The 14,948-nt window shown below is 51.5% G+C and overlaps 1 protein-coding gene across 1 annotated transcript in view; it reads right to left on the minus strand.

Annotated features, from left to right (window-relative positions):
- TAF2 (TATA-box binding protein associated factor 2) overlaps positions 1-11,950 on the minus strand; it is a 328,901-nt gene extending 316,951 nt beyond the window's left edge. Inside the window, exons 1-5 of the mRNA XM_075316017.1 lie at positions 11,733-11,950; positions 8,499-8,553; positions 7,977-8,137; positions 6,088-6,206; positions 2,452-2,593 (exon numbers count right to left, since the gene is read on the minus strand). Coding sequence (XP_075172132.1) covers positions 2,452-2,593; positions 6,088-6,206; positions 7,977-8,137; positions 8,499-8,553; positions 11,733-11,785 — 530 coding nt within the window. The 5' untranslated portion in view covers positions 11,786-11,950. The remainder of the gene's footprint in view (positions 1-2,451; positions 2,594-6,087; positions 6,207-7,976; positions 8,138-8,498; positions 8,554-11,732) is intronic.
- Positions 11,951-14,948: the final 2,998 nt, after the last annotated feature.

Consider the following 14,948-nt stretch of genomic DNA (forward strand, 5'->3'; position numbering starts at 1 on the left):
TCACCATCTGGTGTATCTAGATTGAGAGCGGTCCCTGGATCAGAATCCTGATCAGTTAAGTCCGCCTCATCACCCATAGATTCATCCCGCTGGGATCCAGACCATTGAGATGAATGTGAGGGCCCGTCATAACGAGCCCGCTTAGGCTGCCCGGGGCCATCGTCCGAGTCAGAGTCTTCACCCTGAGGTGTAGATGCCCGTCCCGGAGCTAGGAGCTGAGGGGGACCAGGGGGCAATACATGCACAGTGTCCGTGGTCTGAAGTACAGGCCTAGCTCGCAATGTGTCAAGAATTTGTGACATAGTGAGAGACATTCTGTCAGCAAAAGCTGCAAACTCAGTTCCTGTCACCTGGACAGCATTCACAGGTGGTACACCCTGGGACACGTCCAGCAGAGGTCCCGACTGTGCAAGCGCCGCAGGGGCCGAGCACTGCACACAATGGGGGTCCGTGGAGCCTGCCGGTAGAAAAGTCCCACATGCGGTGCAGGAAGCATACAATGTCTGTGCCTTGGCACCCTTGCGTTTTACGGGCGACATGCTGCTGGCTCTCTGCATGTGAGAGAGTCTATAGCCAAAGGGCGACCAGCGCTATGCAGTACAAAGTATTTGTAGAAACAAAATACTAAGAATACTACGAGCACAAGAGGGGGTGAGCCCTGAGGGCTGCTTACCGCCCGCTGAACAGCGGGTAAGAGGCTGCAGAACTGCCTTGTCTGGGTCTCCCCGGCTCCCCTCTGCAGCTCAGCGTGTCAGCAAGAATGGCTGCCGGCTTCTGTGGAGAGGGGCGGTCCGTGGGAGTTCCCAAACAAAAGTGCGGGAACAGTGTCCCCTCTGTGCTGACTGTGAGGGCTGGAGTATGTAAAAACGACTCCAGCCCTCAGCGCTGATGCACTGGCCAGCGTCCCGCCCCTCTCCTGACTGGCAGGTCTGTGGGCGGGAACGAACGAAAGCAGGCCGCAAAAGCCGGGGACTCGAGTTATCAGCGCGGCCGCCGTAAAAGCGCGGGCCGCGCTGAAGTCCCCGGCGCACCGCAAGTGCCAGCCGCGCCGCTGTTCGAGCGGCCGGCGCCCGAGTTCTAGACGTGGGCAGCGTCCCGCCCCTCTCCTGACTGGCAGGTCTGGGGGCGGGAACGAAAGGAAGCAGGCCGCAAAAGCCGGGGACTGTAGTTATCAGCGCGGCCGCCGTAAAAGCGCAGGCCGCGCTGAAGTCCCCGGCGCACTACAAGTGCCAGCCGCGCCGCAGTCCCAGCGGCCGGCGCGTCCTATTCCCATAAATGTGCCTGCTTCAGCAAAGCTGAATGAGGCCATGGCACAGGCGCCGCAGCGCTGATGTCCCCCGGCGCACTACAACACCCAGCATGCTGCGGTGTGAGCGCCAGATACACGGGGACACAGAGTACCTTGAGGATGCAGGGCCATGTCCCTGATGTACTCCGCTCCATCCAGCATCTTCTCCAGGGGCTGTAGATGGAGCACGGTCTCTGTGCCTGGAGACCGGTAAATCCCACTTCACCCAGAGCCCTGTAAAAAGGGATGGGGAAGGAATCAGCATGTGGGCTCCTGCCGCCGTACCCGCAATGGGTACCTCAACCTTACAAACACCTCCGACATAAGTGGGGTGAGAAGGGAGCATGCTGGGGACACTATATGTGTCCTCTTTTCTTCCATCCGACATAGTCAGCAGCTGCTGCTGACTAAAAACAATGGAGCTATGCGTGCGTGTCTGACCTCCTTGCGCACAAAGCTAAAACTGAGGAATCTGTACTCCTACGGGAGGGTGTATAGCCAGAAGGGGAGGGGCCTTACACTTTTAAGTGTAGTTCTTTGTGCGGCCTCCAGAGGCAGTAGCTATACACCCACTGTCTGGGTCTCCCAATTAGGAGCGAAAAAGAAACTATTGTGCGATCGCACTTTTTTTTTGCAGTTTTTCCCCACACTTTAAATTTTTTTGTTGTTTTCCAGTACACTACATGGTAAAACTTATGGATTCATTTAACAGTACAACTCGTCCCGCAAAAAACAAGCCATTATATGGCAAGATTGACGGAAAAATAAAAAAAATAAAAAAGTTACGCCTCTCGGAAGAAGGGGAGCAAAAAACAAAACCAAAAAAAAATAAAAAAATCGCCCGTGGGTGAAGAGGTTAAGCCGCGTCTCGTAGGATTTAATAGAAGGTTCCATTTTGGGTAGACTTCTTATTTGTTTGTTGACCAGTGAGGAGAGACGATTTAGTCCAGTTTATGGTCAAGTTAGATAAATTCCCAAAGCTGCTCATATCCAGAGCTTTTATCTGTCTCCAGGACACAGCACCACACCGTCTGCACACTGCACCACTCTTGTGTACATTGACATCCATGGACCCCAGGACTCAGATTGTTTATGATTAATGAATAAATTAGGAGCTGAAATTTCGGTTTGGAGGTGGCATCTGAAGGTTTGGAGTAAATTACCTGGTTGAATTCTGGTATCCGTAGCTGAAGACGTGAGCCCCTCTCTCCGCCATGCTGCCTTCGACATTGGGAACGACAAAATGAAGGCCTCCTTTGGGCTGGTCCAGCGAGAACTCAATGTAAACCTTCAGCACTTTTAATTCTACAAAATTAAGAAGAAAGAATCATAGAGCGTTCTGTTACGTACTTACAATAGTTGGTAAAGCACAAACACAGAAGACCTGAGCACAAATGCTGGAATATAATCAATATTTATTTGGAAAAATCTTAAAGTGCACAGTGCAACAATTTATACACAGTTAAGAACAAAGGTGTTCATGAAGAAGGAAAGCAGAGGACATGGTAGAATAAAATCGGGTACAGGACTATGGCAATACCCTATTAAAGAAACTTTCAAAAATGAAGCCTAGCAATGCAGGTAAAATGCCCAGTAAATCAAGGGATCCCAAAACTGTAACTTTGTGGAATATATAGCAAAATGTGAGGGATTAAAAGAGTATACCCGGGTACACCACTCTCTACGTTCCCCCATGATGAAGCGGTCTGCAACTCGCGAAACGTACGTCGGGCTCTCCTCACCACCAGACTCTGGTAATGCTCCTTGCACTATGCACTTTATGATACACTCATGCCTGTTAATGTAGCTTTGATCCCGGGTATACTCTTTTGATCCCTCACATTTTGCTATATATTCCACAAAGTTACAGGGCACATTTGTGCCAACAGCATCTTTGTATTTTGGGATCCCTTGATTTACCGGGCATTTTACCTGCATTCCTAGGCTTCAGTTTTGAGTGTTTCTTTAATAGTGTATTACCATAGTGCGCAGTGCAAGTCAGAAGCCGAGAAACAAACACCAGAATGAGGCGGCGAGAATGGTGAGCGCGTGCACGAGATTCTGAAATAGCGACGGTCACGTCGCTGATGTAAATTCATGGTATCACACCCACAGGGTTGTGATACCATGGAAAGCATGTAGACGCCCACAGGGCGATGAGACGCCCATGGGGCTAGAGCCCCTGTCATTTACATAGGGCATATGAAAAGTAATAAAACGTATTTTATTAGTTTCATATTACACAATATAACAACACAGGGATGGGTAGGAAGGGGTTAATAGCTCACACAGGCTCCTGCTTGTAGGTTATAACACTTTTTTGACCTGACAGGTCCCCTTTAAATTGTTTTTTTTCATCTTCCTACCTTACAGTGGCTCGTGTATTAGCCCCAACTGATGGGAAATGCTTCCTCCTGACTGCATAGCAGAGCTAACAGTGTCTTATGACCAACTGGCTCCTTCTCCCTCCCTGTACATAGCGACTATGACCACTGAGTATGGAGAGAAATCGCCGACAATGCATCTGATGACTGCATAGACAGCGCTATTTTAACGCGGTGTATAAAGGGCGCTTAACACGCAGCGATATCGCTAGCGAGCGCACCCGCCCCCGTCGTTTGTGCGTCACAAATCAATGCCCGTGGTGCACAATATCACCAACACCCATCACACATACTTACCTTCCTAGCGACGTTTCGGTGGGCGGCGAACAACCTCTTTGTTAAGGGGGAGGTTCGTGCGCCGTCACACAGCGGCCGACCAATAAAAGCGCAGGGGCGGAGACCAGCCGCATTATCGACACGCCCACCTTGTTGCCGGCGGCCACAGGTAAGCTGTTGTTGGTCGTTCCCGGGGTGTCACACGTAGCGATGTGTGCTGCCTCAGGAACGACCAACAACCTGCGTCCACAACGACCGAGATTTTGAAAATGAACGACGCGTCAACAATCAACGATGATGAGGTGAGTATTTTTGATTAACAGTCGCTCAGAGCTGTTACACGCAACGACGTCGCTAACGAGGCCGGATGTGCGTCACGAATTCCGTGACCCCGACGACATATCGTTAGATATGTCATTGCGTGTAACGGGCCTTAAAGCGATGGAGGAAACATTTAAAAGGTATATCCAGAACTTTATAAGAAAGTCACCTACCTGCCTGTTGTGTCTAGCGCCGCTCTTCGTCGGCACAGAACGGTCGCAGACGGCTCCTGCCAGCAATTCAGCGGCTTCTCATCCACTTTGCTCTGTAGACAGATCAGGACAGCCGACGTCACGCTGACTGACAGCCAGCTCCTCCAGTTAGGCAGCGGGGAGCGGCTGTCAATCAGCATGTCTTCAGCGGTCCCACCCGATACGGAGCAGAGCGGATGAGAAGCCTTTGCTCTGTTGCCAAAGCCATTGTATCGCCAGCAGGAGCAGTCTGTGCCGGCGGTGGACAACACCAGGTACAACAAGCAGGTAGGTGGCAACTACCTACCTGTTAGTGCTTAGGCACATTTTTTATAAAGTCCCAGATATACCCTTTAAAGCCTTTGTGTGGTTCAGTGAATAAAAGCAGACACTTGGCCCAAGCATCACAAAAAAAAAAATGTAAAAGGAAACTTATAGGCACATTGTACTATACCAGGGGTGGGGAACCTCCGGCCCGCGGGCCGCATGCGGCCCACCATGACCTTTTATGTGGCCCCCGGGCAGATTCCCGGGGGAGGCAGTGCTCGTGCTGTCACCGCGGTCTTGCTCCCGCCGGCCCTTTAAATCCACACATTGCTGTTTGTGCTGCAATGTGTTCTCCCGTCGGCCAGTGCTTACTTTGTGGGCGGGTCCACAGCAGCCTCACAGCTTCCAGCGTTCTGTGCACGCCCCCTGCCCTCCGGAGATCAGTGCCCGCCTTCTCCTTCTGATGCAGTGTGTCCGGCTCCTGCACTCCGGTGATGTGAGTGCGATGCTGCTGTGAGTCCAGCGCCGACCCTCTGCTGCTATGTGCCCTGCCCAATGCTTTGTGCCTAAACCCCAGTTCTGTAAACCCTCTCCCCCAGAGTTGCATGAAACTCTCAGCACAGTGTGCCCCCCAAATGTCCTGTGTGCACCCCGCCCCCAGCCCCGCGTGTGGTGCCTGTGCCCCCAGCCCCGCGTGTGGTGCCTGTGCCCCCAGCCCCGCGTGTGGTGCCTGTGCCCCCAGCCCCGCGTGTGGTGCCTGTGCCCCCAGCCCCGCGTGTGGTGCCTGTGCCCCCAGCCCCGCGTGTGGTGCCTGTGCCCCCAGCCCCGCGTGTGGTGCCTGTGCCCCCAGCCCCGCGTGTGGTGCCTGTGCCCCCAGCCCCGCGTGTGGTGCCTGTGCCCCCAGCCCCATGCCCCCAGTTAATTAATTGTTTCACCCAATATAGCAGGGTCATTTAAACATTGATAATTTTGTGCGGCCCCCGAAGGTTGGTAGAAATTTCCAAATGGCCCCCAACAGAAAAAAGGTTCCCCACCCCTGTACTATACAAAAGTAGAGGAACAGCGGTATAGGGAATTGTTCCACAATATTTAAAAAAAAAACAAAAACGATTTTGTTTAAAGGGAACCTATTGTTAGTTACGATGTGCCGCTCATAAGAAGTCAAGGGAAGAAGCCATATTCACATAAGGGATCAGGTTGGAAGCCCTGGAGGCGGGGGAGGGGCGTGTGTCTTCCAAATGCTCTCACACGCTTCCAGTACACGTCAGTCCTGATTTGCATATGGCTTTTGCACAAAATTTTGCATGACTGGCAGATCAGAGCTGAAAAAAAAGTGGTTTTATTTGTGCATCAATATTACCGTCCACATGTTTCCACAGTTCAGACGGGACTTTGATGCAGAGTTCGCCATTTCCCGCGTCTGGGTCGACGGCGCTGACGGCCGCTGCGTACGCATTGGAGAAGTAGTTAAGGTTGCGCCTAAAAAAAGGTAAAAAAAAAAACAAAGGAAAAACAAAAGGAAAACCGACAGTGAGACAAACAATGATATAATATAATAGGAAGAGAACAAACTGCAGCTCCCTTTTTGGGCTCATCCCTGTTACCATCACCATCCACTGAGTGAGCACTACCATGCTCGGGTGCTCAGTACATGTAACTAGTGATGAGCGAGCACTACCATGCTCAGGTGCTCTGTACTCGTAACTAGTGATGAGCGGGCACTACCATGCTCGAGTGCTCAGTACTGGTAACTAGTGATGAGCGGGCACTACCATGCTCGGGTGCTCAGTACATGTAACTAGTGATGAGCGAGCACTACCATGCTCAGGTGCTCTGTACTCGTAACTAGTGATGAGCAGGCACTACCATGCTCGGGTGCTCAGTACATGTAACTAGTGATGAGCGGGCACTATCATGCTCGGGGGCTCGGTACTCGTAACTAGTGATGAGTGAGCACTACCATGCTCAGGGGCTCAGTACTCGTAACTAGTGATGAGCGGGCACTACCATGCTCGGGTGCTCAGTACATGTAACTAGTGATGAGCGGGCACTACCATGCTCAGGTGCTCAGTACATGTAACTAGTGATGAGTGGGCACTGACATGCTCAGGTGCTCAGTACTCGTAACTAGTGATGAGCGAGCACTACCATGCTCGGGTGCTCAGTACTGGTAACTAGTGATGAGCGGGCACTACCATGCTCAGGTGCTCAGTACATGTAACTAGTGATGAGTGGGCACTACCATGCTCAGGTGCTCAGTACTCGTAACTAGTGATGAGTGAGCACTACCATGCTCGGGTGCTCAGTACTCGTAACTAGTGATGAGCGAGCACTACCATGCTCGGGTGCTCAGTACTCGTAACTAGTGATGAACGGGCACTACCATGCTCGGGCGCTCAGTACTCGTAACTAGTGATGAGCGAGCACCACCATGCTCGGGTGCTCAGTACTGGTAACTAGTGATGAGCGAGCACTACCATGCTCGGGTGCTCAGTACACGTAACTAGTGATGAGCGGGCACTACCATGCTCGGGTGCTCAGGTGCTTGGTAGTCTAAATAAGCAGTCGGATGCTCAGACATACGCGTCTCAAGTACCAGAGTATAATGGAAGTCAAAGGGGACTCTATCATTTTTCCAGAAGATCTTCTCATTGACTTACATTATACTTGGGTACTTGAGACGCGCCCGTCCGAGTACAGAGCATGGCAGTGCCCACTCATCATTAACCACCACAGATCTGATACTGATGGCACAAGCTAAGGAAAACCACATAATAATCTTCATCCTGGGAATCCCCGTTAATAGGTTGCAAACTAGAAGTGGTATACTGGATTATATCCCTAACGGATAACAAAAAAAATATGTGTATATATACACACACACACATATTATTAATTATATATATATACACACACACATACATACACATTATATTATATACACATTATATTATATATATATATATATATATATATATATATATATATATATATATATATATATATATATATATACATATACATATATATACACACATACATATATATATACACAGAAGGGCATCCGGGATCTGTGTTGTGTGGATGCAGGACCTGCAGCCTGTGTACACACATGTAGGGAACAGGGGTGCAGACAGATAGGAGGATGAGCCGTCTGACACCAGCTCATCAGGAGCAGATAATAAATCCCCAGGATGTCCCCTCTCCATCGGCAGGACCCTCTCCGCCCTCCCCCCCTGCAATACTCACTGCTTGGACTCGTTATGGCAGACCTCCAGCGTGGGGTCATTGTATATGAACGCTGCCTCCAGGTCGTTCACCTTCACCCGGTAGATTCTGCATTGTTTGCTGTTCAGCTTGATCCTGTTGAGATTGGTGACGGTGGGGAAGATGGTCAGCTCCACGTATCCCTAAACAGAGGAGCGAATACATGAATATTCATGTATCACACGGTGAATGGAAGGGGTGTAATGCCACGATTGTCCAGCAGTGGCCGCTGAAGAGTAATGTGGCCAATCAGAGCCTCCGCTTCTGAGGGGGCAGCTGTGGTGACATCCCATGTGACCGACTAGAGCAGAGGATCCGTGACAATGTATATACAACTTCAGTGGGAGACCCAAAACGTTCCTGCTCATCAATGGCAAATACAAAATTCTGAAAAATGCCGGATTATCAGATATTCCGGACTGTCAGTCATGCAAAATGATAGAACAGTGAAACAAAAACGTCCGTACCGACTAATGTTCGAAACGTGCCGGGTCTTATACTCACAATCACAGACTTCCGCTGAAAGTTGATGTTGCTGATGCAGACGACCTGGTGCGTCGTGTAAGGAAAACACAAAGAGAAGTGTTATATACGTGACAAAAGGAGCAGAAAAAGTCTACACATCCAAGTTAAAGTGAATCATACCAAGAAAAATCATTTCAGAACAGCCCCAAAGCAGAATGCGGCCTCCACCATGCCTCACTGTGGGGATGGTGATAGTGTTGGCTTTGTGCCAAACAAAACTTTTAGAATTCTGCCTAAAAAAGTTCAACCTCGGTCTCATCAGCCCAGAACACGTTTCCCCACTTGCTTTTTGGCAGACTTTTGGAGGTTTTGGCCAAACATAGCCAGGCTTGGATGTTTCTCTTTGAAAGATATGGCTTTTTGCACTAACTGCTATGTAACGTGAGTGTAAGCCTCGCTCCCATCCGCGTATAACGCCGACGAGTGCAATGGAATTTAACCGCACACTCGTGACATACGGAATACCAAACGGATTCTGCGCGTCCCACTTTCCTGGATGAGAATCAGTGCAGATGTGAGAACCCTGAATGTGATCGGCCGGTTCTGACCACACCCACATCCCCATCGTGAGAGGAGAGGGCGCTGATACTTATGCAACCACATTATTTAGTTTTATTTCTATTTCCCCCTCAAATTATTTGCTTGCTTCTCAATGGATATATAGAGATGGGCGACATCAAAAGATGGGAAAGGTTCTGGAATTATTTTTTTTTTAGAAGACACAAACTTGGTATTTTACCAGGAAATGATACATTTTAGGCCCCCGTCACACGTCCGTGTCTCCGATACGTGTTTCGTCCGCTTCCTCACGTGCCGGAGACACGGGCACAAGTAGAGCCATTAAAATCAATGGGTCTGCGCTCACGTCCGTGTTTTGCCATGGACCGTGTGCTCCACGCGTAGACATGTCCGTTTTTCTCCGGCATTACGGGTGTCACACGGACCGCACGGATGTGATCCGTGTGACACGCACAGGAGAAAACACACGTCTGTGAAATAAACTGAATTTCTATACTCCCCTTCTCCAGCCCTCCTGTCTCTGCTGTCACTTGCTGCCGACCCCCGCTCATTATGCTCATCGAGGACCGAGGACCGGAAGCAGCAGCAGCAGCGGGGAGTCTGCAGGACCGGAGACCGAAGATCAGCACCACGGACAGCGACACCATGGACAGGTGAGCAGAAAGTTCCTGCTCTCCATGTGTTATCACAGATAGCACACGGAGAACACACGTGTGCCATACACAGCACAAGGAGGGCCATACGCACCTTTGACACGTGCGTGAAAAACATGCGTGATTTTCACGGACGTGTGAAAGACGCCTTATATACAGTGTACATATAACAGAAGGAGCAGCATGCACACAGGTACCGCTGCCAGGAGGAGCAGTACACACACACACAGGTACCGCTGCCAGGAGGAGCAGTACACACACACACAGGTACCGCTGCCAGGAGGAGCAGTACACACACACACAGGTACCGCTGCCAGGAGGAGCAGTACACACACACACACAGGTACCGCTGCCAGGAGGAGCAGTACACACACACACACAGGTACCGCTGCCAGGAGGAGCAGTACACACACACACACAGGTACCGCTGCCAGGAGGAGCAGTACACACACACACAGGTACCGCTGCCAGGAGGAGCAGTACACACACACACAGGTACCGCTGCCAGGAGGAGCAGTACACACACACACAGGTACCGCTGCCAGGAGGAGCAGTACACACACACACAGGTACCGCTGCCAGGAGGAGCATTACACGCACACAGGTACCGCTGCCAGGAGGAGCAGTACACACACATATGTACCGGTGCCAGGAGGAGCATTACACGCACACAGGTACCGCTGCCAGGAGGAGCAGTACACACACACACACACACAGCTACCGCTGCCAGGTGGAGCAGTACACACACACACAGGTACCGCTGCGAGGATGAGCATTACACGCACACAGGTACCGCTGCCAGGAGGAGCAGTACACACACATATGTACCGGTGCCAGGAGGAGCATTAGACGCACACAGGTACCGCTGCCAGGAGGAGCAGTACACGCACACACAGGTACCGCTGCCAGGAGGAGCAGGACACGCGCACACACACACACAGGTACCGCTGCCAGGAGGAGCAGCACACACACACACAGGTACCGCTGCCAGGAGGAGCAGTACACACACACACACACACACAGGTACCGCTGCCAGGAGGAGCAGTACACACACACACACACACACACAGGTACCGCTGCCAGGAGGAGCAGTACACGTGCACACACACAGGTACTGCTGCCAGGAGGAGCAGTACACGTACACACACACACAGGTACCGCTGCCAGGAGGAGCAGTACACGTACACACACACACACACACAGGTACCGCTGCCAGGAGGAGCAGTACACGTACACACACACAGGTACCGCTGCCAGGAGGAGCAGTACACACACACACACACACACACACACACACAGGTACCGCTGCCAGGAGGAGCAGTACACACAGACACACACACAGGTACCGCTGCCAGGAGGAGCAGTACACGTACACACACACAGGTACCGCTGCCAGGAGGAGCAGTACACGTACACACACACAGGTACCGCTGCCAGGAGGAGCAGTACACGTACACGTACACACACACACACAGGTACCGCTGCCAGGAGGAGCAGTACACGTACACACACAGGTACCGCTGCCAGGAGGAGCAGTACACGTACACGTACACACACACACACAGGTACCGCTGCCAGGAGGAGCAGTACACGTACACACACACAGGTACCGCTGCCAGGAGGAGCAGTACACACACACACACAGGTACCGCTGCCAGGAGGAGCAGTACACACACACACACACAGGTACCGCTGCCAGGAGGAGCAGTACACACACACAGGTACCGCTGCCAGGAGGAGCAGTACACACACAGGTACCGCTGCGAGGAGGAGCAGTACACGTACACACACACAGGTACCGCTGCCAGGAGGAGCAGTACACACACATAGGTACCGCTGCCAGGAGGAGCAGCACACACACACACACACACAGGTACCGCTGCCAGGAGGAGCAGCACACACAGGCACCGGTGCCAGGAGGAGCAGCACACACAGGCACCGGTGCCAGGAGGAGCAGCACACACACACACACACACACACAGGTACCGCTGCCAGGAGGAGCAGCACACACAGGACATAAGTTGCAGGTGCAGATACTTATAGTTTGTACGGTCGGGGGCTCTCGAAGCCTTTGTCTCCCTTCTTCCTGTTCATGGTGGCCCCCCGGCTGGGTGCCCGGGCTCTGCGGCCGCCGGGGGCTCGCTGTCAGGAGCGGCGCCGCTGTTGCTATGGTTACCGAGCGCCCCGTCTCCAGCGGCAGCAGATCGTCTCCCGCTCCCAGCGCTGAGCCACAACCGGCTGTACTTCCGCTTCCAGCACCGGCACTTCCCGCGAGATCTTCCCTGATCATGTGACTCTCACCCGCCGCCATCATTACTGTGGGAAAACCGCCCGCACTGGATTCTCCTGGGTTATTAACAAGTGTATTCTGCCTGGCACTGACATTGGGGTAACAGTGCAGCAATAGAGTCCCCATAGAACGAGTGTGCACAGGCCGAGCTCCATAGAAAAGCCATTTCCCTGACAGTATATCAGAAAAGTGAGTACACCCCTCACATTTATGTAATTCTATTATATCTTTCCATGGGACTATACTGAGGATCTGACCCTGTGATACAATATGCAGTGTCAGTGTGCAGCTTGTATAACAGGGTAAATTTGGTGTCATCTAAATAATACAACCATTAATGTCTAAACCACTGGCAACAAAAGTGAGTACACCCCTAAGTGATAATGGCCAAATTGTGCCCAAGTAGCCATTTTCCCTCCCCGGTGTCATGTGACTCATTAGTGTTACAAGGCCTGAGGTGTGAATCGGTAGCAGGGGTGTTACATTTAGTCTTATCTCTCACACATTCTCTCATACTGGTCACTGGAAGCTCAACATGGCTCCTCATGGCAAAGAATTCTCCAAGGATCTGAGATAAGACTTGTTGCTCTACATAAAGATGGCCGAGGCTATAAGAAGATTGTCACCACCCTGACACTGAGCTGCAGCACGGTGGCCAAGACCATACAGCGGTATAACAAGACAGAATCCACTCAGAACAGGCCTCACTATGGATGACCAAAGAAGTTGAGTGCTGGTGCTCAGCGTCATATACAGAGGTAGTTTCAGAATAGACATAGGAGTGCTGCCAGCATTGCTGCAGAGGTTACAGGGGTGGGGGGTCCGCCTGTCACTGCTCAGACCATACACTGCAGAGGTTACAGGGGTGGGGGGTCCACCTGTCAGTGCTCAGACCATACACTGCAGAGGTTACAGGGGTGGGGGGTCTGCCTGTCAGTGCTTAGACCATGCACAGCAGAGGTTACAGGGGTGGGGGGTCCGCCTGTCAGTGCTCAGTTCATACACTGCAGAGGTTACAGGGGTGGGGGGTCCGCCTGTCACTGCTCAGACCATACACTGCAGAGGTTACAGGGGTGGGGGGTCCACCTGTCAGTGCTCAGACCATACACTGCAGAGGTTACAGGGGTGGGGGGTCTGCCTGTCAGTGCTTAGACCATGCACAGCAGAGGTTACAGGGGTGGGGGGTCCGCCTGTCAGTGCTCAGTTCATACACTGCAGAGGTTACAGGGGTGGGGGGTCCGCCTGTCAGTGCTTAGACCATGCACAGCAGAGGTTACAGGGGTGGGGGTCCACCTGTCAGTGCTCAAATCATACACTGCAGAGGGTTACAGGGGTGGGGGGTCCGCCTGTCAGTGCTCAGATCATACACTGCAGAGGTTACAGCGGTGTGGGGGTCCGCCTGTCAGGGCTCAGACCATACACTGCAGAGGATACAGGGGTGGGGGGTCCGCCTGTCAGTGCTCAGACTATACACTGCAGAGGTTACAGGGGTGGGGGTCCGCCTGTCAGTGCTCAGATCATACACTGCAGAGGTTACAGGGGTGGGGGGTCCGCCTGTCAGTGCTTAGACCATGCACAGCAGAGGTTACAGGGGAGGGGGGTCCGCCTGTCAGTGCTCAGACCATACACTGCAGAGGTTACAGGGGTGGGGGGTCCGCCTGTCACTGCTCAGACCATACACTGCTGAGGTTACAGGGGTAGGAAATCTGCCTGTTAGTGCTCAGACCATACACTGCAGAGGTTACAGGGGTGGGGGGTCCGCCTGTCACTGCTCAGACCATACGCCGTAAACTGCATCACAGATCACGCTTGCATCTGCATGGCTGTCATCCCAGAAGGAAGCTTCTTCTAAAGTTGACGCACAAGAAAGCCTGAAGACAAGCAGACTAAGGACATGGATTATTGGAGCCATGTCCTGTGTGCTGATGAGACCAACATAAACTTATGTAATTCAGGTGGTGTCAGCATGTGTGGGGGCAACTAGGTGAGGAGGACATAGACAAGTGTGTCCTGCCTACAGTCAGGCATGCTGGTGGAGGGTCATTGTTTGGGGCTGCATGATTGCTGCCAGCTGTGGGGAACTACAGTTCATTTAGGAAACCATGAATGTCAACATGTACTGTGACATACTGAATCAGAGTATGATCCCCCTCCCTTCATATTCCAACATGATAAAGACAAACACTTCCAAGATGACAACTGCCTCGCTACAGAAACGGAGGTGCAAAGGTTCTGGACTGGACAAGCATCTCCAGACATAAACCCTATGGAGCACCTTTGAGGCCTCCTCAAACGGAAGGTGGAGGAGTGCAGAATCTTTAATATCCATCAGCTCTGTGATGTCGTCATGGAGGATGGAAGAGGATCGAGCAGCTCCTGTGAAGCTCTAGTGACCTCCATGCCCAAGAGAGTTAAAACAGTGCTGGAAAATAATTGTGGCCGCACAAAATATTCACACTTTAGGCACAATTTAGCTATTTTCACTTAGGGGTGTACTCACTTTTGTTGTCAGTCGTAGACACATTAATGGCTGTGTGTTGAGTTATTTAGAGGGCACCAAATTTACATTATTACACAAGCTGCACACTGACACTGTATATTGTATCACAGGGTCAGATCTCTAGTGTTGTCCCAGGAAAAGATATAATAAAATATTTACTAAAAGTGTGAGGGGTGTACTCACTTTTCTTGTCAGTCGTATAGACATTAATGGCTGTGTAGAGTTATTTAGAGGGCACCCAATTTACCCGGTTATACAAGCTGCACACTGACACTGTACATTGTATCACAGGGTCAGATCTTCAGTGCTGTTCCAAGAAAAGATGTAATAAAATATTTAAAAAAGTGTGAGGGGTGTACTCACTTTTGTGCTATATGGAATACATTCTGTAGAACAAGTGGTCAGACAGCTGTAGGTTCCGTCCCCCGCGGAGTCTCCAAAATTAACTGAAAATAATAAAAAATCTA

This window comes from Anomaloglossus baeobatrachus, chromosome 6 (assembly GCF_048569485.1).
Source record: "Anomaloglossus baeobatrachus isolate aAnoBae1 chromosome 6, aAnoBae1.hap1, whole genome shotgun sequence".
Classification (NCBI taxonomy): domain Eukaryota; kingdom Metazoa; phylum Chordata; class Amphibia; order Anura; family Aromobatidae; genus Anomaloglossus; species Anomaloglossus baeobatrachus.